At 54.3% G+C, this 21951-nt stretch overlaps 1 protein-coding gene across 9 annotated transcripts in view; it reads right to left on the bottom strand.

Annotated features, from left to right (window-relative positions):
- NDST1 (N-deacetylase and N-sulfotransferase 1) overlaps window positions 1-21951 on the bottom strand; it is a 59595-nt gene that overhangs the window by 17031 nt on the left and 20613 nt on the right. For 6 of the 9 annotated variants that reach the window (XM_046667290.1, XM_046667293.1, XM_046667289.1 and 3 more), the window contains 5 exons: window positions 12855-13752; window positions 6517-7011; window positions 2957-3044; window positions 1619-1773; window positions 761-1012 (listed from right to left, as the gene is read on the bottom strand). In XM_046667290.1, the coding sequence (XP_046523246.1) occupies window positions 761-1012; window positions 1619-1773; window positions 2957-3044; window positions 6517-7011; window positions 12855-13367 (1503 nt within the window). In that variant the 5' untranslated portion in view covers window positions 13368-13752. Of the gene's footprint in view, window positions 1-760; window positions 1013-1618; window positions 1774-2956; window positions 3045-6516; window positions 7012-12854; window positions 13753-15046; window positions 15108-21951 lie in introns of all 9 variants that reach the window. The other 3 variants (XM_046667294.1, XM_046667292.1, XM_046667298.1) reach the window with 2 other exon arrangements.

Consider the following 21951-nt stretch of genomic DNA (forward strand, 5'->3'; position numbering starts at 1 on the left):
TGCTCCACAGAGCAGCCAGAATCATGGAAATCCTTTTAAAATATGAGTCAGATCACAATAGCACTCCATTCAAAACCTTTCCATGTCAAACAAAACGCTCAAGTCCATCCAATGGCCTTATGTGGCCCTACCTGACCTGGCCCATCAGCCCCTTGACCTTATCTCCCACCACCTCCCCTTCACTCACTCCCCTTCATCCATACTAGCCTCCGAGATGATCCTCCAACACTTCCAGCACAAGCCGGCCTAGGGCCTTTGCTCTTGTTTTCTCTGCCTTGAATGCTCTTCCAGCAGCATAGCTCACTCCCAGGAGGCCCTCCCTAACTACCTTATTTAAGATGGCTTCCCCTTTCCCCTGGCACTCCCTGCCTCCCTTCTGCCCTGAGTTTTCTCCACAGCTCTTATCACCATCTGACCATTATACACTTTACACACTTATGGGGGGGGGGGGCTTTTGTTGGTTTTGTGCATTTTTGTATCCCCAGTGCCTAGAAAACAGACAGATACACAGTAGAAGCTCATGAATAATGTTTCCACGAGCACACAAATGAATGACACAGAAGCCTGTCCCAAGTCCTCACCAGAGGCCCCTTTAAAGAACGTCCCTCCTCTGATTCGTCACAGCAGCAGCCCACCTTCCCCGAGACAGAGAGCCTCAGACGCCACAGCGGGCAGCAGGATTGCCCTGAAACCCCTCACAGCTCACCAAAGTCCTATGTCCCAGGCCACACATGCACCCCACCTCCCAGGGCCCACCTACCATGATGCCATTGTGGATGAAGCCACGGCGGTAGCGGGCTGGCTTCAGGTGGGGGTATTCCTCTGTGCTGGTCACGCGGATGCTCCACACCTGCTTCCAGGCCTCGTAGAGCTGCACATGCACGGGGTACACGCCCGAGTGGTGGGGTGCCACCGCATACCCCATGTCTGTGGGAATGCCGTGCTCCTGGGGAGAGGAGGGCCAGGGCAGGGTGAGCATGGGGCTCCTTCCCCCCTGGGCCTTCCTTCCCCTCTGTAGAACAGGAGAGAGAAATCAGAGGCCAGAACAGCAGGGCAGTTGGTCCAAGCCCTCTGGTACAGATGGGGAAGTTGAGGCCCAGGGAGGGAAAGGGATGTGCCCCAGATCCCGGAGTGAGGGACTGGCCAAGCTGGGACTTGACCCTTTGGCCCAGTGTCGTGCCCTCCAGCACCCAGCAGCGGGGAACAAGGACGGGGCTCTTCCTGCCTCTCTGGGCCTCTAACTGGCTGTGGACAAAGGCTGAGCCAGCACCAGAGCCTCATTCCCTCCTCACTGAGTGCCTCCTCCAGCTTTCCAGAGCCTCCCACTCTAGCCTGAAACAAGAGCTTGGGCTCAGGAAACAGTCAGGCCTAGGTTTACATCTGGCTGGACTTCTTTTTAGCTGTTGCAACCTCCCTGACCTTTGGTTTCTTGTCTAAAAGTGAGGCCACTGATACCTGCCTCTTGGGGTCTCAGCGAGGCTTCAGGGAGACAGTGGCTGTGAAGATGTTCATAAAAAGCAGTCAGACCCAACTGTGAAAGCAGTGAGAGGCCAGCACTCCGGACCCCCAGTCCAGCCCCTAACCCACCCAGCTCTGCCCTGTAGGGAATCTTACTCACGACAGCGAACTTCTTGTTCAGGGCCATCTGCTCTGCCAGCACGGACTGGTTGTGGAAAAGGTGGGGCTGCATGTGGCTCCACATGTGGGGGAACCACCAGAATTCCTTCACGTACGACAGCAGCAGGTCATCCCCAGCGTCCTCGGCATCAGTACCTGCAGCCCCAGCACAGGCAACTCAGCCTGGCCCATCCGCCATGAGGCACTCCAACCTGGGCCAGTGCCTAGGGATGGGGGCGCCTGGGCATGGCCCACCCAAGAACTACTTGCAACAGATATCTGAGCTACAGCCCAGGAGCAGACAGAGCCCCAGTCCAGGGCCCTGGATCCCAGTCTAGAGTGTGGCTTTGGCTCAGTGGGTGACTTTGTCTGACTCTTTCTCTCTGGGCCCTCAGGCCCCCTCTGTGCAATGCAGGGTTCAGGGGCAGAGATCCCAAGGCTTTCTTCCAGCTCTGACATGCCTGCTCTGATCCTATTCCTATTGTTCTATTGGGTCATTAGTCTTTTACTTATTGATCTGTGCAAGCTCTTTGTATATAAACAGAATGTTTAATCCCCTGTCTCATGTATATTACTACAACTACCTCTGACATGCTAAAGGTTGAGAATAAAGAAATGCAGAGACAACCCAGTATTGCTCTGACTTGGCATATGGGGCTATGTTGCATGCTTTCCCTCCAGAATTGCAGACTAACAGGGTTTTGTCTAGAATTCAAGAGAGGCTGTCCTCACTGTGGCCTGAGCAGAAGGCAGCTAGATGGACTGCTCACGACAGGTCACCGCTCAGGGGCTGTTGCTGCCTCTTGCCCAGTCCCGAGGAGAGCATGTGAGGAACTTGGGAGAGCCCAAGACAGGAGGGAAGCCCGACCCAGGCAACTCACAGCCCTCAACCTCAACCCTTACACCTTGAAAATCACCTCATTACATGGTCACCTCCAGGGTGGGGTACAGCTACAGGGCATTTTCACTTTCTATGCTATATATTTCTGTAACAGTCTTAAAATCCAACTAATTACTTTTTAAAGCAAAAACAGTACAAATAATTTTAAAAGGTGGGGGTGAGAGGGAGACAAGGAGAGAAGCAACTCCCCAGGACAGCACATCCCGTGACCAGGGAGGGATGAATGGGAGCTGTCGTGGTGGTGTTGCTGTCACCACATGCCTTCTCCCTGGGGCTGTGGCTGCTCTGTGGGCTGCTGGCTCAGGGGAGGCCACGTGGCCAGATCTGCCCTGACGTGGGCCTGTCAGCCCGCCTGTTGTCCCTGTGGCACACGCTTCGAGGGTCTGGCTGTTGAAGGCCCCTGAAGTTGCTGGTGGGGGCAGAGCCAGGCCCACTTACCTGTGTGGAAGAATTTCCCTGAGTAGCCCAGGTTGAAGGTGAAGTTTGGGATGTGCGTGCGTAGCTCATTCTGCGTATCAAACAGGGCCTAGGATGGGCAGAGGAGGAGGAAAAGGGTGAGGGGGAGCCAGAGCTCCCTGCTTCTCCCACTGAGGGCCCAGGAACATCCTGCTGCTTTGTGAGAGTTTGTGGGGCCCAGCAAAAAAAGAAAATGTGGGACCCTTGCTCAAAAATTATTAACAATGTTAAGAAGGCAAGAGTGGAGCATTGAACCTTATATAGGCCCCTTCTGAGTGTGGGACCCTGTGTGACGGCAAAGGTCCCAGACACATGAAGCCAGCCCTGTGCTACCACTTCCACCAGGCCTCTAACAAGAGAAGACCTCGCTCTGCCATGTGGCCTTGGGAAATCTCTGTAACTTCTCTAGGCCTCAGTTCCCTGAGTGTGAAAGGAGGATAATAAGATCTCCCTCACGGAGCTCTTGGGAGGATTAAATGAGATATGGCATGCATGTAAATTGGCCCGACATTTTGGTAAATGATGAAAAACGGTGGTGTTACTATGTCTGTAGTCATGCCACTGTGAGCCTCATGTCGTCATCTGGCAAATGTGGAGGACTCTCTTTGCTGGTGAATGCTAGGCTGATGTCAAGGGACCATGACTCTTCCAAAGATGTACTGTGTACCCAGCAATGCAATGTTCCCACACATGGCAAACCCAGCACTTTGCAAGTCAATGAAGGGATGCCGACACTTGGGAAACAAACGTACAGCTGTACTCTGGAGTCAGGACTCAAAAAAACCCCTACCCTGCATAAGCCTGCTATCAGAAGATTTTGCAAATTGAAAGTCCTGGCCCACCTGGGGCCACCACTGGTATCTGATGAAGGTCATGCGAGGCTTCAGGGAGACAGTGGCTGTGAAGATGTTCATAAAAAGCTGTCAGACCCAACTGTGAAAGCAGCGAGAGGCCAGCAGTCTGGACATGCAAGCTCTAGCTGTGTGGCCGTGGGCAAGTCACTTCACCTCTCTGAGCCTCAGTGTCCTCCTCTGTAAAATGAGACTTACAACAATACCCACCTCACAGGGCTGCTGTGAGGATCAGATAACGCCACACACAGAAAGGGCTGAGCACAGAGCCTGGCACTAGCCAAGCCCTGAAAAAGCAGCTGCCATCGGTACTGTTTAAACTGCACTGTACTGCCAGTACTGCACCAGTTAAGGGGGCCGCATCCATGTCGCTGAAAGAAAGGCTCAGCTGTAGCCTGTGGCTGGGATTAAAGAAAAAAACAAACTCTGCCCTTTCTCACTCACGAGATGTTGAAGGTAAATGGGACCCCGGCGGGTGAGGCACCCTGCAGCCTGCACTGCGCTCAGCGCTCAGCAGAGGGCGCCTGTTAGCATTCTTCCATGGAAATGGCTCCAAACTGCCATCACCCCTCTCACTCAAAAACGGGGCAGGTCAGAACCAAGAAGGGCAACCCCTCGGTTCACAGGGGACACAGCGAACCCGGCAGGCTGATTTCCTCACGGGGTCAACCCTGGACAGGCAGCAAAGACCCAGGTCACAGCAGGAGAGAGCAGAGTTGGGCCACTAGAAGAACACTCTAGAAAGAGCAATCCATGGTCATGCGCCACTTAACAACAGAGATAGGTTCTGAGAAATGTGTCCTTAGGTGGTCTCGTCGTTGTGCGAACATCACAGAGTGCACTTCCTCACAGCGAGATGGCACAGCCTACTACACACCTAGGCTCTATGGTACTCATCTTACGAGACCACGTCTTATATGCGGTCCATCGTTGACTGAAATGTCTCTATGCGGCACGTGACTGTGCTTTGCTAGAGGTGGGTTGTGGCATTACATGAAGGCTTAGAGCTGGACAGCTCAACAAGAACCATCTTCAAACTTTGTTTCAACAGGAGAGCCCTTGAGGCACTGAAATCCCAGGAGGAAGCACAATGCGTAAGAGTAGTAAAGCAACACTGCTCTGTCCCACAGGGAGGTGAGGAGGCAGGCCTGGGAGCTCAGAGCCTGGCCCCTGGGCACATATCCCCACCCCAGCTATCCAGGCCCCTCTGTGAGACCCCCTGGGGTGCCAGGAAACAGCCTGAAAGCCTCCAGTCCACCCTGTCTTGTCATTTCACCATTGAGGCTCAGACATGGGAAGGGACGTGCCCAAGTCACCCAGTCAGTCAGGGTCAAACGGGTACTTGAACCCAGATCTCAACTCCCCAGACTGCTCCCCGACACCATCCGCTCCGCTCCTCTCCTCTTCTCCAGAGGTGTGAAGCAGAGTAGACAGGAGGACGAGCCCCCGAAGGGCCTTCCTTCTAAGCCCGGGGCCAATTCTGACCACAACTTCAGGGGACAGAGCACAACCCCCAGCCTGGCTCACCCAGGGACAAGGCTCTCCTCTCAGAGTCTCTTCCTCAAGCCTCCTCCTCACATCAAAAAGAAGGCGTGGTTTAGTGCTAATATGTCTCTAGTGCTCGCTAATCTCGTTCGTGTAAGAGAGGACGGGCGGTCAGCAGGCGGCACTATCTCTAGAATTTAATCCCCAGTTTGTTGTCTTTGGCTCTATTGCTATGGCTGCCCTCTATTTATGGCAACCAACTCTGATGTCCCCACTGACATTAGTGATGTTGTTTCCTTTCCAAATACCTTTGAGTAAAACAGTGAGCAGATAAGAACTGTATATTAAAGATTCCTTAATGGTCTTAACTTGCAGGTTTCTCTTTAGTAGCGATACATGTGTGTAGAATTTCCTGGTTTGCAAAATGCTTTTACATACAGTTCAGCTGGGTAATCACTTTTGAATTAAACACATGCATTCCACTATCTATACAGACCTCAGTTAAAATATGCCTTGTGTATGATTCAAGCTCTAATTCTTGTTTTAAGAGTTTTGTGGAAGCTCTGGTAGTGACATAAACATTTTTGAGAGTTAAAAATGATGTCTGGGTTAGAAGGCAGATCCACAACCCTGCACAGCTCCCATCTCTGCGTTTTGGTGACTGGGTCTCTTCCTCTACAGACACATCCTTGAGCTCCACACTCCAGAGGCAAGCTTCGTCTATACAGTGGCCCTCCTTATCCGCAGGGTCTGCATCCACGGATTCAACCAACCGAGGACTAAAAGCCCTATCTATGATGGCTGCATCTGTGCTGAATACCCACAGACTTTTGCTTACTATTCCCTAAACAATACAGTATAACAACTATCTACAAAGCACTTACATTGTATTAGGTATTATGAGTAATCTAGAGATGATTTAAAGTACATGGGAGGATGTGCATAGATTATATGCAAACATGCGGATTTTGGTATCCATGAGGGGGAGGTGTCCCGGAACCCACGTCCTGCAGATATGGAGGGATGACTGTGCTTCAAGATGATTTTAAATGACATCTGCTTTAAGACAATTAACAAAACCAACCGGCTGGGAGAAGTGGACTAACGGCTCAGAGGAGACACAGACAGCAAACTCCGGATAGGGTGCACCCAGGTCTGAAGAAGGTGAGGCCGCCCTACCCGGTCTGGCCCCCACCCCGGCCATACCTTCACGTCCTCCACCTTCATGCGCGTGCCCTCCTTGCCCACAAAGATGTCGTCGATGTCCACCAGGATGTAGCGGTCCAAAGGCAGCGAGAGGCGCTTGCCCGTGAGAAAGGCCACGGCGTCGACAAAGACGAGCTTGTGCAGCCAGAAGTTGAGATTGTTGCCAAACAGCACGCGCTGGATGCCGTCGTGGAGGCCCAGGTCCTGGACCACGGTGGCGTGCAGCGCGGCGTGCAGGCCGGCGTCTGCCCCCAGGTGCGGGATGGACTCGGACGAGCGCGTCTTGGCCAGCAGCACCGGCTCGTAGGTGGAGTGATTGGACTGGAACACGGTCCAGTCCTCGCCGGGCAGCATGCCCTTCTCCACCTCGCTGGGCCGCGTCACGTAGAGCAGCGGGGACTTGGGGTTGATGCTGCAGTCCTTCAGGCCCAGGTTTGAGTGCAGGAACAGGGGGAAGCCTTTGAGCTGCGCACTCAGCAGGCTGTTCTCGTTGGCCTGCAGCCGGGGTGGGGCGGGAAGGGGGAACAGAGCCGTCAGGTCCACAACCACAAGGGACCACGAATCTCAGGTCTGGACCCGTAACAGCAACGGCAACAATGTCTGCTAACATTCCCGGAGGGCTCACCACATCTCTGGCCTGGGCTAACCCAGCTCCACCCTCACAACAACACACAGGACACGCTGACCAAAGCCAGGCAGCAGATCCGGCACTCTGCAAGCAGGGATGCTGTTAACCCTTACAACGACCCAGTGATGGAGCGCTTGCTGCCCTCAGTTTACAGATTAGAAGCCTGAGGCCCAGAGGGGCTAGGTAAATTGCCCAAATCACACCGAGGAAAGTCTAGCAGTTGAGAGCAGGGACTCTGCCCCCAGACTGCCTGGCCCTTGAGCAAGTTAGGGAACCTCTCTGTGCCTCAGTTCCGTCTGCTGTAGAAGGTGGCTAAGATTGGTAAACACCTCAAGGCGTGATAGAGGATGATGAGTGCCAATGCCAGCAAAGCGCTCAGAACAGGGTCAGTGGTATTACCAATTGCTCATTCAGTCCTCACATCGGCCTCAGGAGGCAGGTTCCTCTACTATCCCACTTCACAGGTGAGGAAACTGAGGCTCTGAGGGGAGTGCTGCCCTCAGGAACACAGAGGTCAGGAGGAGCCACAATTTGCAGCCAGGCAGTCTGGCCCTGGAGCCCACACACCTGACCACCAGGCTCTCATGCCTCGGGTTTCCAAACTGACTTCTGCTCCCCTACCCTGTCCACAGGAGAAATCTTAGGTGGAAGGCAATGTAGAAGAGATGAAAAAGGAGGATGCCGGGGGTGCAGGAACAAAGACACTCCACCCCACAGCATGCCCAGCGCCTCCTACGTCCCTAGCACCCCCTCTCAGGAGTTCAGCCTCCCTGGCCTCCCTTCTCCTCCCAGGCTCTGCTGTGGCCCAGCTCCCTGGGATCTGCAGACAGTACCCACAATCCCCCTTCTCCTCTTCCACAGGCTCACAGCTCCTTCATGCCATCCCTCACCCTCCAGCCACCTGCCTTTAGATATGTTGTAATTTGCCCTTGTCCTTGTGCCAATTCCACACCACCTTCTCAGTCTGGAAAACTCCTGCTCATCCTTCAAAACCCAATGCACATACTTTCTTCTCTGCACTGGCCTCCCTGGGACCACATTAAAGCCAGCTGCAACACTTTCTACCTTGGCTGCTGCATTTCTGTTCAGGGTCTCTCTCCTACCAGCCAGTACCCCCTCGAGGGCAGGAGCTATGCCATTTCCATCTTTGGATCCCCTGTGTTCGGCATTGGCTCGACAGCCCATGGGAGCAAACATATTTGATGAGTAACTGAATTTTTAAAAGAACAAAAGAGGAACAGACAGCTCTGCAGTACCTGGCTCATGACAGCTGTTCAGTATATGTTTCACTGGTTCCTTCACAGCTATGCACTGTGCCAGGCACTGTGTTAAGTGCCAGGGACACAGTGAGAAAAAACAGACAGGGCCTCTGCCCTTATGAACCTTAAAGTTGAGCAGGGAAGAGAGACAGCAATCAAAACTGCAGAGACAAACATAAAACTTCAACGTGGCACATGCTACACGGAGAAGGTTCATAGTTCTAGAAGAGTAGATAACTGGGCATAGTCAGTTGGCTCAGGAAGGCTTCCTGGAGAAAGGGACTTTTGAACCAAGACTTAAAGAATGAATAAGCATCAACCAGGGGAAAGGAAGGGGCCAAGTTTCAAGAATAGCAAGTGCAAAGGCCCTGAGGTAGGACAGGGCTCAGCACAGTCAACTAATAGCAAGAAGCCAGCAGAGTGATCAGGAGGGAGAGGAGGAGATGAGGCAGAGAAAGGTCAGCTAGGGCCAGACCTGCAGGACCCTGGAGGCTGGAAGTGGCGGTGGGAAGCCATGAAAGACTCCATCAAAGGGTTCTGAACAGAGGGATGACAGGTTTCCATTTGCATTTTAAAAAGACCCATCTGGCTGCTGTGTGGAGAATGAGTGGGGTGGGGCAAAGCAAGAGTGGACAAAGGGCACCAAGTGACGGTGAAGAGGGAGGCAGGGCGGTGCATGGGGCCGCCCTGGAGAGCTGGCCAGGCGAGCGCTGTACAAGGACGCTCAGCTGAGGACTGGGCCTGGCCTGTGTGGAGCTGCATCTGCCTAGGAGGTGCTTTTCCCTAACTCCCACAAAGGTTCTTCAGGGCCCTAGCCTTAGAAACCATGATAAGGAGCATGCCTTCAATCCTCCACACACCATGAGCACCTGCCAACTCCTGGCCCTGTGCCGAGCCAGCCCTGGCTGCTGAGGCCCAAGGCAGAGCCCCATCCTGAGAGGCCACCTCCCCCAGCCTCAGGCTCCCCATGACCCCTAAGCCAGCGCTGATCAAGAATGAGAGCTGCTTGGGCCGCATGGGGGCAAAGGCAGCGGGTGCTGGCAACATTTCAGGCCCTGTCCATCACCTGCTGTGGCCTGGGAGGCCACAGTGGACCACAGGCACTGGGGGATCCCATTTCAAAGCCCCAACCCTGAGCTGACTGCCAGGTACTGGCAGCTCGGCCAGCTGCCCAGCTGGGAGACGTCGAGGAAGGGAGAACGCCAAGTTGCTGACCGTCCACTCCAGTCAGCAATGAAAGGAGGCCAACAGGGAAGGGGACAGAGAGTAAGCCTCAGCATGGCAGAAACTGAGCCCCTGCTGCGGCCCTCACCCCATGGGAGGGGAACCCCTCCTGCTCCTCAGCCTGGAGGACCCACTCAGGATTCACCAAGTCTTCCAGCGGGGTCATCCAGGCAGAGGAAGGAAGCCCTGCTCCGGGAATTGGGAGGCCCAGTGGACTTAGAGAGTAACCAGCTAGATGACCTAGGGGGCCCCACGTCCCCTCTCCCGGCATCAGGTCCCCCGTCCGCTGGTCAGTTTGCTCTGACATGCTTACCTGTGGTTGGGTTGGAGGATCTGAGTGTGCTTGTCAAATCCTGGCTCTGACTTATTCACTGTGTCACTCTAGACAGCCATGTAACTTTTTGAGCCTGACTTTCCTACCTGAAAACAAAATGCCTACTTCACAGGGTAGTTGTGAGAACTACACATGGCAAGGCCCACTCAGGGGTCGGGTAGCCCTTGTCAGTCTTCTGCCCCTCACGGGTGCCAGGAACCAGGGCTCCCACCCCCAAGGACCTCACAGGGGCACATACAGGTCAGAGCTACAGACAAAGTACTACCACCAGCTGTGTTTGCTGGGTGTAGAGATGACTAAGCATGACAGCTGCCATTTATCACATATTAGGTACTGTGTTAGTGCTTCCCACCCACTGCCTTGTTTTATCTTCAACGTGGTCCAGTGAGGTAGGAGCTATGATTGGCCCCACTTTACAGATGGGCTGACAATTCCACCCAAGGTCACTCTGCTTCTAAGTGATGGAAGGATCTGGACCAGGGTCTGGACTTTCCAGTCCCTGCTCTCACACTGACCTGGGAAGCCAGTGCCAGCAGCAGACGGAAAATGAGTCTCCAGATCCCAGGAGTCCACAGCCCCGCTGGGTCTGGCAAGCCCAAAGCACAGCCCTGAAGCGAGCCTTGCAGAAAGAGCCGAAAGATGCCGCTAGACCACCAGAGGGCGCCCGTTTGAGCAGAACATCTCAGGCCTCTGCTCCAAACCAAGGCGGGGTCTTGTCTTATGCAACAGGTTAGGGAGAACACGAACACCTGGAACTGCCCCCACAGTGAGATCTGAGCATGTTTCTCTCTCGTGTTCACCTTCTGTAGAGCACGGAATTGCGGCCGGACAGGATCCAAGCTCTGTAGTACCAAGTGTGCCCAAGACCCCGGAGACTGTGGGACTATGCGCTGGACGTGGCCTCTGATTCAAGTTCTACTAATAAACGGTATTTGCGGCTCCTGGACTCGTTGCACAATGGTTAGGAGGAAGGCCTGTGGAGCCAGACTGCCTGGGTTCAAATCCTAGATCTGTAGTTACTCGAAGTGTGAGCGTGGGCACGTTTATTCACCCCTCTTTGCCTCGGTTGCCTTCTGTCTTAAATCAGCATGATCTCCACCTGCCCTGGAGGAGGGTTTATGTGTTCAATGGGTTAGTTCAGGGAAGGTATACAGGACACGCAAGGCACTGGATGGGCACTCAACAAATGTCAGCCACTCTGAGGTCTCACAGGCCTGCGGCCCTGACTCAGGCTGCATGAAGTTCACGGCAGGAAAGGGAACAGAGTCCAGGAGAAAAGAATAAACAGACAGTGAAGACAGTCTGACTTCACGCCACCGTAAAGCCATAAACCAGGCCAGTGTTTCCCAGAGCGTGCTCTGTGAAATCAAGGGTTTTGTGATTGAGCCAGTTGGGGAACAAATCTCACCAGGCTGCTCTGCTGCAGGACTTCTAAGGGCCTTCAATTTCTTGGCCCACAAAACCTCTTTCAATGGCAGCGCATCCTGCTGCATTAGTGCGTGAAACAACACGTTGTGGGAAACCCTCACCCAGACCAGGCTCGTCCCAGCACTGAGCACAGGGCCCAGTGCACAGGGGTGCCCACGAACCCTTGGGCACAAGTGGGCACCTGCTAGTAAGTGGACATGGGCCACTTCTGATCCACCTGCTGCTCCTCTCCCCACTCACACCAAGCAGGAACCTGCTTCGGGACCTGTGCATTTACTGTCCCCTCTGCCTAGAAGACCCTTTGCACAGAGAGCCATCAGCTCCTTCCTTCCAGTCACTTCATTAAGGATGACTTCCCTGGCCAGTCTATCAAAAACAGCATCAACCACCCATACCCATCACCCCCTAGGCCCTTTCCCTACTTTATTTCTTTTTGTACTTAGCACCGCCTACCACATGGGTATGTTTATTTGTTCACTGTCTGTCACCCACGCTACCCCATTGCACTGAAATGTCAGCTCCATGACAGCAGGAACCCTGCATACTTCGATCACCACTGTGTCCCCAGTGCCTAGCGCAGGCCCTGGAACAGTAAGTGCTCAGTAAATATTTGCTGAATGAAAGAACAAACACCCCCCTACCCTGCACACCCAACTAGAGTCCCAATCAGCAGTGGCTTGCTTTCATCTCGCAGGTCAGAATTCTCTGGCCAGAGCCTCTGGATCCCCCATCCAGCCATCACCAACATCCCCCTCTCCAAGGTCAGCTTCTCCACAACCTTTCAGCAAGGACTCCCATCCCAGTAGTTGTTCTGGGTGCCCCACAGAGCCCAGAGGAGCTCACCTGCCCACTGGGATTTCTTTCTCCTTTCTCCCAATGCAAAATGGCTCTGTTCTGGAGGTACATGAATTCCACACCCCACCACAGCCAAGAGGAAAGAGCATAGGATCCAGAGCCCAAACTCTCTAAGTCTGGGTTCAAATCCTGGCTCTCCCACTTAGAGGCTGCATAGCCTCATATGCATAACTCAACCCTCCTGAGCCTTAGTTTGCCATCTGCAAAATGGGGATACACCCCATCCCTTGCGATGACCGCATGACAGGTCCACAGGGACCCAGCAGAGCATCTGCTCTCCTATCATGCACCCATCACCCATCCCCAGGACTTCCTTCAGGCAAGAGCCTACTGTGTGCCAGGTCTCATGCATGGCAGGCAATCCTGCTGATATGTGCTCCTAATAAGAGTTGATAGTTAAAAAGCACCTACTAGGCACCAGGCCCTGTATGCTCCAAGCACTTTACATACACTCACTCATATAACCTTCACGACAACCCTGGGAGGTGGGTACCACCATTACACCCATTTTACAGATGAGAACAGTCAGGCACTCAGCTAGCGAGTGTGGAGATGGAATTCAAGCTCAGCGGGAGCTCTTAATGGCTTGGGGACTCTGCTCCCTGCGTACCTTGAAGAAGCCAATGATGCCCACGCCATAGGCCACGCAGTACTTGTCCAGCAGCTCCCGGTTCCAGGCATCCAGGTTGACATACTTGAGGATGTTCTCGTAGATGATGAGGGCAAAGCGGCCACGGCCCTTGTCGGTGAGCGTGGGCATATCACCCTTGCCCGGTGCGATCTCTGTGCGGTACTTGAAGCGGCTGGACTCCAGGATGGCCACCACTTCCTGGCCCAGCTGTGAGTAGAGGCTCTCCACGAACACCAGCACCAAAGGGTCTGTGCGGGAGGGGGCGGCCGCCTGCACAGGTTTGAGCGGCAGCAGGCGGCTGGGGGCCACAGGCGGAGGGTCCCCACAGTCAGGCTCGGGGGCATCCGCCGAGGGCTCCAGGCCCCGCTTCCAGCCATATAGGTAGTAGGCCGAGACAAAAACGCTGAACAAGCAGAAGAGGAACAGCAGGAAAAGGACAGCCTGCGGGGACACGTGCCGACACAGCCTGCGGAGGCGCGCCAGGGTGAGCATCCTGGCCCCCGAGACCTCAGCCAATGGAGGCCCGGCCTGCCCTGGCCACCCCAAGGCCCCACGCAGCAGAAGACACCAGAGTTGTCCACTGACCAACAAATTCACAGAGACTTAGCAAGCGAGGCCCTCAGTAGGCCACAGGAGTGGAGGATTGGGCCCCGGCCCTTCCTCCCAGCCAGGGGCGCAGTCCGCAGGCTGGGTGCGCTCCTTCCTTCCTCTGCGCCCCGTTATGTCACCATGGCAAACCCCCACGTGGTCCTGTGCACAGCAGAAGTGCCCCAGGGCATCAGGGCCTCCTGGGGGCGCTGGGCAGCGGGCTGGAGGACACTGGGCAGGCCCGGGGGTGTGGCATGCCGCTCGCTCGGTGGGGCCCCCGGCGCCAAGGCTGAGGAGAGAAGAGGAGAGTCAGAAGGTGAGAAATCAGAGTGTGGCTCTGGGCGTCCGCTGACTATGGGTGCACAGGACCTGACGTGGGTGGGCCCAAGTCCAAGTACTGCTGCCCAACCTGGCTGCATGCTCTGGGGCCAGCTCCTTAACCTCTCTGAGCCTTCGTTTCTCCATATGTGAAATGGGATTGACAACAGCACCCCCCTCATAGGACGCTGGGGGAGTAAGTCCAATCAAGTGTAGGAACCACTTAGAGTAGCACCTAGCAGACGGAATCGAGAATGGCGATTATTATAATTATCAGAGTCTAAGACTAGACCAAGAAAACTCCAGAAACAGGAAGGACAAAGTGAGACAATAAACATTCACAAGGCCTGGGAGCTAGAGGTGGAATTCTCAATCATGACCAAACACCACGTTCTCACCATCTTCTCTCACATACCCGCAGGGCTTCCCCCTCTATTTCTTTATGAATGGGCCCAGCAGCCCCATCTGACAGATGAAAAGTATGGGGCTCAGGCAGAGCAGCCAAGCCAGGACTCAAGCCCAGGGCTGTGGGGCATCAGAGTCTTGGTTGTACCAGAAGGCTGCTCTGGAGCATCTGTGAATCAGCACCCCCGCAACATAGAGTTGGGGCCAAGGGGTAACTGAGAAAACCTGTCTGAGGAGCTGAGCACAGGCAACACTCAAGAAACAGCAGCTGTCACTATGTGTCCCTGATACAACAGGCACCTCTCATCCTCGGGGGGCACATGCCCACAGATGAGCACCCCAGCCCAGGATGGCAGGGGACCAAAGCCCTTCCTGGAGGATCCCATGCTTGCCAAGGGACCAGTGGGGAGGCACCTCCCTCACTGGGCCTTTGCCCATCCAGGCAGCCAGAACTTGGGGTCCCCAGCTCCCCCACAGCCTCACCCCCACCCAGGGCATGCCACCTGTATTGGTCTCACTGGAGAGTTAATGAAGACCAGACACCCACACCCACTACACAAGGGCCCCAGTTTCCTCACTCCAAACAGCACCCATAACCACGGCCCTCCAGTCTCCCTTAAACATGAGAGGAAGCAGCTGCTGAAAGCTGGCAGGAGAGCTCCCCACAGCAGGATGGGGGCAGGGACAGGCACGGAAGGTGTGAAGGCCTGGGCTGGCGCAGCCAGGGAGGGAATGTAAGCCTCGGACTTGGACTTGGGGGTGAAGATCTTCAAAATCCCTCCCAGACCCAAGACTCTCCGGCGTGCTCAGCGTGGGCACAGCACACCAGAGCCCCAACCACTGCACTTCCAGGAACTTACCCTAGAGGCAGTGATCGCGGAAGTGCAGGAAGATCTCCCCACAAGAATACGAATCCCGGTGCTGTTGATAATAGCAAAGGATGTTGTTTGTAATAGCAAATGCCCAACAACAGGGGACTGTCTTCTGCAATTATAAGGGAAGCACGTGATGGAATCCCAAGCAGCCATTTACAGTATGTCGAAGAAGGACATTCACTGGCATAGAAATATAATTACCATACACGTTGTTAAAGTGGAAAACATTTACCAAACAGTATGCGTGGTCACATATTTGTTAAAGATTAAAGTTAACAAGGATTATCTCTGAGTAATTTTTATTTTCCACTTTTTGTCTGTTTTCTAAATTTTCTACAATAATCATTTATTACTTTTGTGAAAATAAGAAAACAAATGTTTGTAAAAGATGTGCTCAGAAGCAAGAGACGGGTGAGAAATGAGGAGGCATTTGAGACACCAGGTCTGCTCCCAGCTCTACCATGATGTGCTGTGTGCCTGTGAGCACACCCTGCCCCTCTCTGGGCCTCTGCCCATTAGAGGGGGCTTGGGCTAGATGATCTCTGGGGCTCTTCCACCTCTGATATTCTACAATTCAGTCCCCACTGTGTGCCACCAAGGGGAACCCAAGGCAGCTAAGAAAACAGGCTCCCACAATGCAGGGGGACGAGTGTGGCTGTGGGGAAGGAAGGGGTTTGAGAGAACTGAGGGGCACTTAACGCCCTGTGGAGGGGGAAAGAGGGCGACCAAGGAAGGCTTCCTGGAGGAAGTGGCACCTGAACTGACCAGAACAACAAGTAAGGTTGACCAGGGGTAGAAAGAGGGAGGGGCACATACCACAGCTTGGAGATAAGGGAGCATGCAGAGCTTTCCAGGGAGTCCCTGCAATCCCAGCTGACAGCAGGGAAGAAGGGGCAAGTTTCCTGGGTGGAGGCAGGGCTGGGGTGACTGGTCCTGTTTATGCCCAGGGTGCACCTGTATCCTATTTCCCACTGATAAGGGCAGCCCTCTGCCCTGCTACAGTGAGCCTGGCCCCTTGGCTGGGGGCCAGGACAGCAGCACAGTGGGTGGGGCACCTGCCTACTCAAGCCACCCCACCCCACGTCCCCTGAGGCCTGGGCGCTGTGGTCATGGGCCCTCGGTCTGTGGCATTAACAGTGCGTGTGTTAATGATGCAACCAGCAGTGTCAGGCGTATGGGAGTCACAGACCCCTGTGGGAATCTGACTTTTTCCCATAAAAAATATGCACATATGCTGGAAAATGCCGTGATGGTTTCCAGGAGTCCAGAGCTCACGCCCCCAGGCCCACCCACAGACCTAAGCCCTGGGTTAACAGAGCCTAACAGTCACACGTGCAGACTGGAGCCAGGCAGCTTCATCCAAGCCCGAGCCCCACCACCCAGAAGCTGTGCCATCTTGGGCAGGTTACTTAACTTCTCAGTGTCCCCAGTTTCCTAATCCGTAAGATAGGAAAACTTGACATACTTCCCGAAGTTGTGAAAATTAAATAAGTTGCTAGATATGAAGTGCTCAGAACCAGCCGGCACACAGCGCTGAGTGACGGTCAGCCACTGCTTTCATGCCCCGCCGTGGCTTACATAACGCACTCACATGTAGGTAACAACAGGGCCCAGAGAGCAGCGTCCAGCTCCGTGCTCTCTCTGAGGTCTCCGACAGCACTCAGAATCCCTAATCTCCATTTCCAGAGGCAGTGGCCTTTCCCAGGAGCTAGGTGGACAGGCAGGGGCTGGATGGTTAGAGGCCAGGAGGCTGGCAGAAGGCCATGGCAGAGACCAGGCCCTAGAGGCGGTGAAGGGAGAAGGAGAGTGGGCCTCCCAGCCCCTGTCCTCAGGGAAGGCCACAAACCCCGGGGTGGGGGTGGCAGGAGAGCTGGCTGCTTTGTAAACAAGGTGCTGGCCCCCAGTGCGCTGGCAGGGGCCTCCAGCACTGCCCCCACTGCACCCCCTCAAAGGCCTGGCGCCTGCCATTCAAGGCCCTCCACACCCGCCTGCATTCCAGAGCCCCTGTGGCTCAAGGGATGGAGAAGTGGGGGGCTTCTAATCCCCCTGGAGCCACCAAGGCCTCGAGGACAGCTGGGTCTCAGCTGGACTGAGAGCTGAGGCCTCACTACCTCCCTGCGGCCCTGGGCCCGCCAGGACCTCGCCGACATCACCAGCCATTCTCCTAAAGTCCAGCCTTGCCCAGCCAGTCACCAGTCTTGGTCGTGCATCAAGGCCTGTGCTAATAAAGTTCCCACTGCCTGGAATGCCTGCCCCTCGGGATGCTTACTCATCCTTCAAGACCCCAGCTCCAATGTCATCACCTCTCTGAAGTCATCCTATCCACCACCCCTTTCCCACTCCATGTCCCATTCCTCAGGCTCCCGCCCAACCCCACTGGGTCCTAGAGAGGATTGTGGGGAAGCCAGAGAGTGGGAAGCTGAAAATCAGGACCCCCAGGCCAAAACCGGACACAGATGTATGTTCTTTGACTTGCACGCATTTTTCTTTAATTTGAGATTAGTTATTAACATTTTAAAATCAGGAGATTTCACATAAAAGTCAGAAATTCTCTTTAAAAGGAGCCCATTCTGGTGACACTGGGCATGCATCCCCACCAGCCACTATCAGCAAGGCACATACAACGCCAGGCTCAGATGGGCCAGGCGTGTATTCTCCAGTTAATGCAGCCCATAACCAACCTCCTTCCTGCCCAGCCCCTGGGCGCACCTCAGTGTGTGGTCCATGCAGAGTAGACTCGGGGCATTTCTACACCTGTATCCTGCAGATCCCAGGGCAGGACCAGGACTTACTGACCTGTGTGTGGGCAGATCCTGCCTGGTACCTGGCACACACAGGCTCTCCACAAACACCAACTTCCCTTCTTCCTCTTCCCCACATGCCTGGGAGCCCTAAAGGGCAGGGACCAGTTCAATTCATTGTGGAAGCTCTCACCACTTTCCCAGGCATAGGTCCTTATTGAGCACTCAGGATATGAATGAATGAACAGCTGTAATTATGCCCAGTTGACAGGTAAGCAGCCTGAGGATCCAAGGTGAAGTGACTTGCCACAGTCACATCGGAAACCGCTAAATCTTGACTCAAACAGGTTTCCTTCCTGATTTCAAATTTGGTCTTTCATTCCTCCATAAACCCAGGAGTTTCTACAACAAAAATAACAACAGCAATAGTACCACTATAATTGTCATCATTGTTATTCTTTCTGCTATCGTGTAGTGTGCATTTATCATGAGCTTGGCGCTGTGCTAAGTACTTTTACATACCTTATCTCACTGAATCCTTATGACTAATACTGTCATTATTCACATTTACAGTTGAGGGAAATGAGGCTCAGACAGGTCAAATCACTTGCCCAAAATCACAAATCTAGTCATTGGCAAAGCTGAAATTTGGACCCAGAGTCCACGAGAGGGAGATAGCTCCAGAGCCTATAGAGGAACCTTGGCTGGAATAGGGGAGAGAATGAGGGGGCCTCAGCCACCGAAGCCTCCAGTCTTCAGCCAGGCTCCCACTGTGCTCTCCCAGCCCTAGGCCCAGCTTTTCCTGCCAAGGTGCTAGGGATAATGAATGAGATGCTCTGGTCGTCATGGAAATGCCATGGCAACGCCACACTTTCGGGAAATGCCACGGTAACTGTGGCCACTGCTCTGGAGTTGAAAGTCACTCCCTACCCCACCCTCCCCTCCAAAATTCTCTGGCTTCCCCACAATCCTCTCTAGGACCCAGAGGGAAGGAGGCAGAGGTACAAAGGCTGTGTAGCAATGAGGACTGGGGAGGAGTCCAGCCCTGCCCTGGATGGACAGGTGGGCTCCAGGAGTGAGACTGAGAGCTCCCTGAAACTAGGCTTCCTGTGCTTTTCGTGGTGAAACGCACCTAATGACTCAGCTTGCATGTACTTGGTGCCTACTGCATGCAGCAAGCCTCCTGTGAAGGGCTGTACGCATCACGCTGCTGCGCCCCAACAAGCTGAGAGGCAGCAGGACAGTGGTGGCTAACATCACACTTACGGGTTTAGACTGGAGCCAGCCTGCCTGGGTTTGACTCTTGCCTTCAATCTCCACTAGCCTTGTGACCTTTGGGCAAATCTCTCTGAGTTTCCTCAAGTATAAAGGAGGGTTTACACTACTTACCTATCTCGTGGGGCTGCTGCTAAGACTGAGAGAGATGATGTGTGTAAAACAGCTAAGCGCCTGGCACACGGTGATAGAAGCTAATAAAATTATTATCCATTCAACAGATTTGGAAACTGAGACTCAGGAAGCAACTGGTCCAAGGTCACATATCAAGTTAACAGTGCATTCAAAAAGAGAGGAAGGGAGGTCAGGTTTGGGGGCACACTGGGAGTCGGGAACAAGCAGAGACCCATTCCCCGTTCCTGCATCCCGTGCTCAGTGAGTACTAGGAGCTCCCAAGCATGGCACTGGGCACTGAAGATGCAGGCCTTTGGGCTCCAAGGTTTTGTGTCTCTGGTGTGATGCCACTACAGGGTGAATGGAGGAAGGTCCCCACAGCCCCGCATGCTCACCCAGCCCTGCCTGGGTCATTCCTGACAGTGCCCCCAACATCCCCCACACTCACACGCACACGAATGCACAAGCAAATTCACATGGCGCTGACACGTTCAAATGGTGTCATCACCGGCACCTGGGCCACAGGCACAGCATGGGGCGGAAGCTGAGGAGAGGTGCAGGAAGAGCCCTGCAAGCAGGCTCAGAAGTGGGTGTACGGGTATCCGAGCTCAGGGAGGATGGGCGGCTACAGGCCCACGCACTGGCAGCCCCACATGCAATCCCAGGGCCACTCCCCACAGCTAACCCAGCCCCTCCCAGACTGCCACACCCCCGGCACAGTCACACCACCACCCACTACCCAGCCACACCCCACAGCCGCCCAGCTCCATCAGCCACCCTGCCCCAGCCTGCCCCACCCACTATGTACAGCGCAGCAAAGAAAATCCTCCACATTTGCTTCCCAGCTGTGCGGGAGTTTCTCCTGCACAATTACACCCTGGGGACGCCAAGACCAGAAGTAAATCCCTTCCTCTGCTGCAAGCTGCTGCACACCCCATCCCCCACAGCCCCGCAGTGCTGCCTGGCTGGGGGCCAAGTTGCTGCCCATCAGTCACCCCAGAGTCCAGGGCTGCCACCAAGGGACCATCGGCAGTCTAGCTCAGAGTCTCAGGTTGCAGAGTGTGCGGTCTGCCCTGCAGTGAGCACATGGGGACACTGAGGCCCAGAGAGAGAAAAGGACCTGTGGGGTTGCGTCAACTAGGGCTGCCCCACCCCCACCTACCGTGGCCCATTTTCTTGTCCATTAAAACCCTGCCATCCTTCTCCAAGGCCAGCGTCAGCCCAGAGTTGACTTCTTCGTCGGCTGTGGATTTCAAAAGTCCTAGATGAGCTCTCCTGCTCTGCATCCCACCATGCAATGCCAGATTCATGCTGCCAGATGTCAGCTATTCTCGCAATTAGAACACTGGTCCCCCAACTGCACCGAAAGCTTTCCAAGGCAGAAGCGGTCGCCTGCCCATGGTAGGTGCCCAAGATGTGCCCTTCCCAACCACCTTCCCCTTTGTGAATCTGCTATGAGAAATCTCCAAGCTAAATGCATTAATAATATGAATTTCCATTTATTAGACACAATATGCCTGTACTACAAGTTATTATTTAACCCTTACAGCAGCACCATGACCTACATTTCCCTCATTTTACAGATGAGGAAACTAAGGCCGGGAGGGGCCCATGACTTGCCCCAGCCCACAGAACTAAGGGTGACTGGGAATCTGAACACGGAGCCACCCTGCTCCAGAGCCCAGGCTCATCCTTTAGCACCAGGGCCCTCTGTGTTCCCCAAGGACAGCAGACACACATGAGTGCCCTGGACCTCCCATTCTCTGCTCCCTCTGGATGGTGTTTTCTGCTTTTGTTTTCATCCATTTGATGTGTGTTTTAACATCAAAAGCAGTCTCTAATGATCCTTCTTGGAAGCAGACCCACAAATCTTCCATCAATCAACAAGCGAACAAAGCATAAAGCACTGGTCAGCTCCCAGGTTCTCAACCCGGGGTTTGTTCTGGGTTCCCCGGCAGGGACTGCCTCACAGAAAACCTCAGGAACTCAGACCCCACTTGGTGAGAACCTGTTTTCTTCCGACTGGACCTGAGATGAGAGTTTACCTTTGCACCACCTCTGAAGAAAGGGCTTACTGAGCAAACAAACAAGACAGCTGTGGGGAGGGTGGGAGGGGGGAGAAAGACAGGTCAGGACCAGCTGCCCTCCCGTCCCACTGCAGCTCCTAATGCAGACCAAGGTGGGCAGGCCCGTCACAAGGCATGCTATTCACTAGCCCATGAAGCTTCCCAAATAGGGCTCTTTCTCCGCTCAGCTCCCAAATCCATCTACGACAGTCGATCATCCCTAACTATTTTCCCTAGGCTCAGATCATAGGCACTCGAAAGGAATGGAATGATATTTCCTCGCAAATTATCATAACCTCCCTTGCTGACAACAGCCAGCACCGACTGAGCTCCTGGTAACTCACCAGCCCTACACTGGGGCCATGCTGACAGTTTTCCCTGATTAATCACACCCAATCCTCACACCCTGGTGGTAGTGTCACTGACATGTGCACTTTACAGACATGGAAAGCTAGGCTCAGAGAGGGTAAGCAGCTGACTCAACGTCACCTAGCTGGGCAGTGGTAGTGCTAAGATGACCCCACACCAGCCCACCTCAGAGCCCCTACACAGTCCTGCTGCCCAGCATTCCACACCATTCTTGAGTGAGGTCTGAGGCCCAGTGGGCACCCAGAGAGAGGCTTCCTGCAGGTGCTCAGCCTCAGCTGCCTAAACGTAGGCTGACCCAGCTTCTCCAGCAATAGGAAAGCCTTCA

This window comes from Equus quagga, chromosome 7 (assembly GCF_021613505.1).
Source record: "Equus quagga isolate Etosha38 chromosome 7, UCLA_HA_Equagga_1.0, whole genome shotgun sequence".
Taxonomy (NCBI): Eukaryota; Metazoa; Chordata; class Mammalia; order Perissodactyla; family Equidae; genus Equus; species Equus quagga.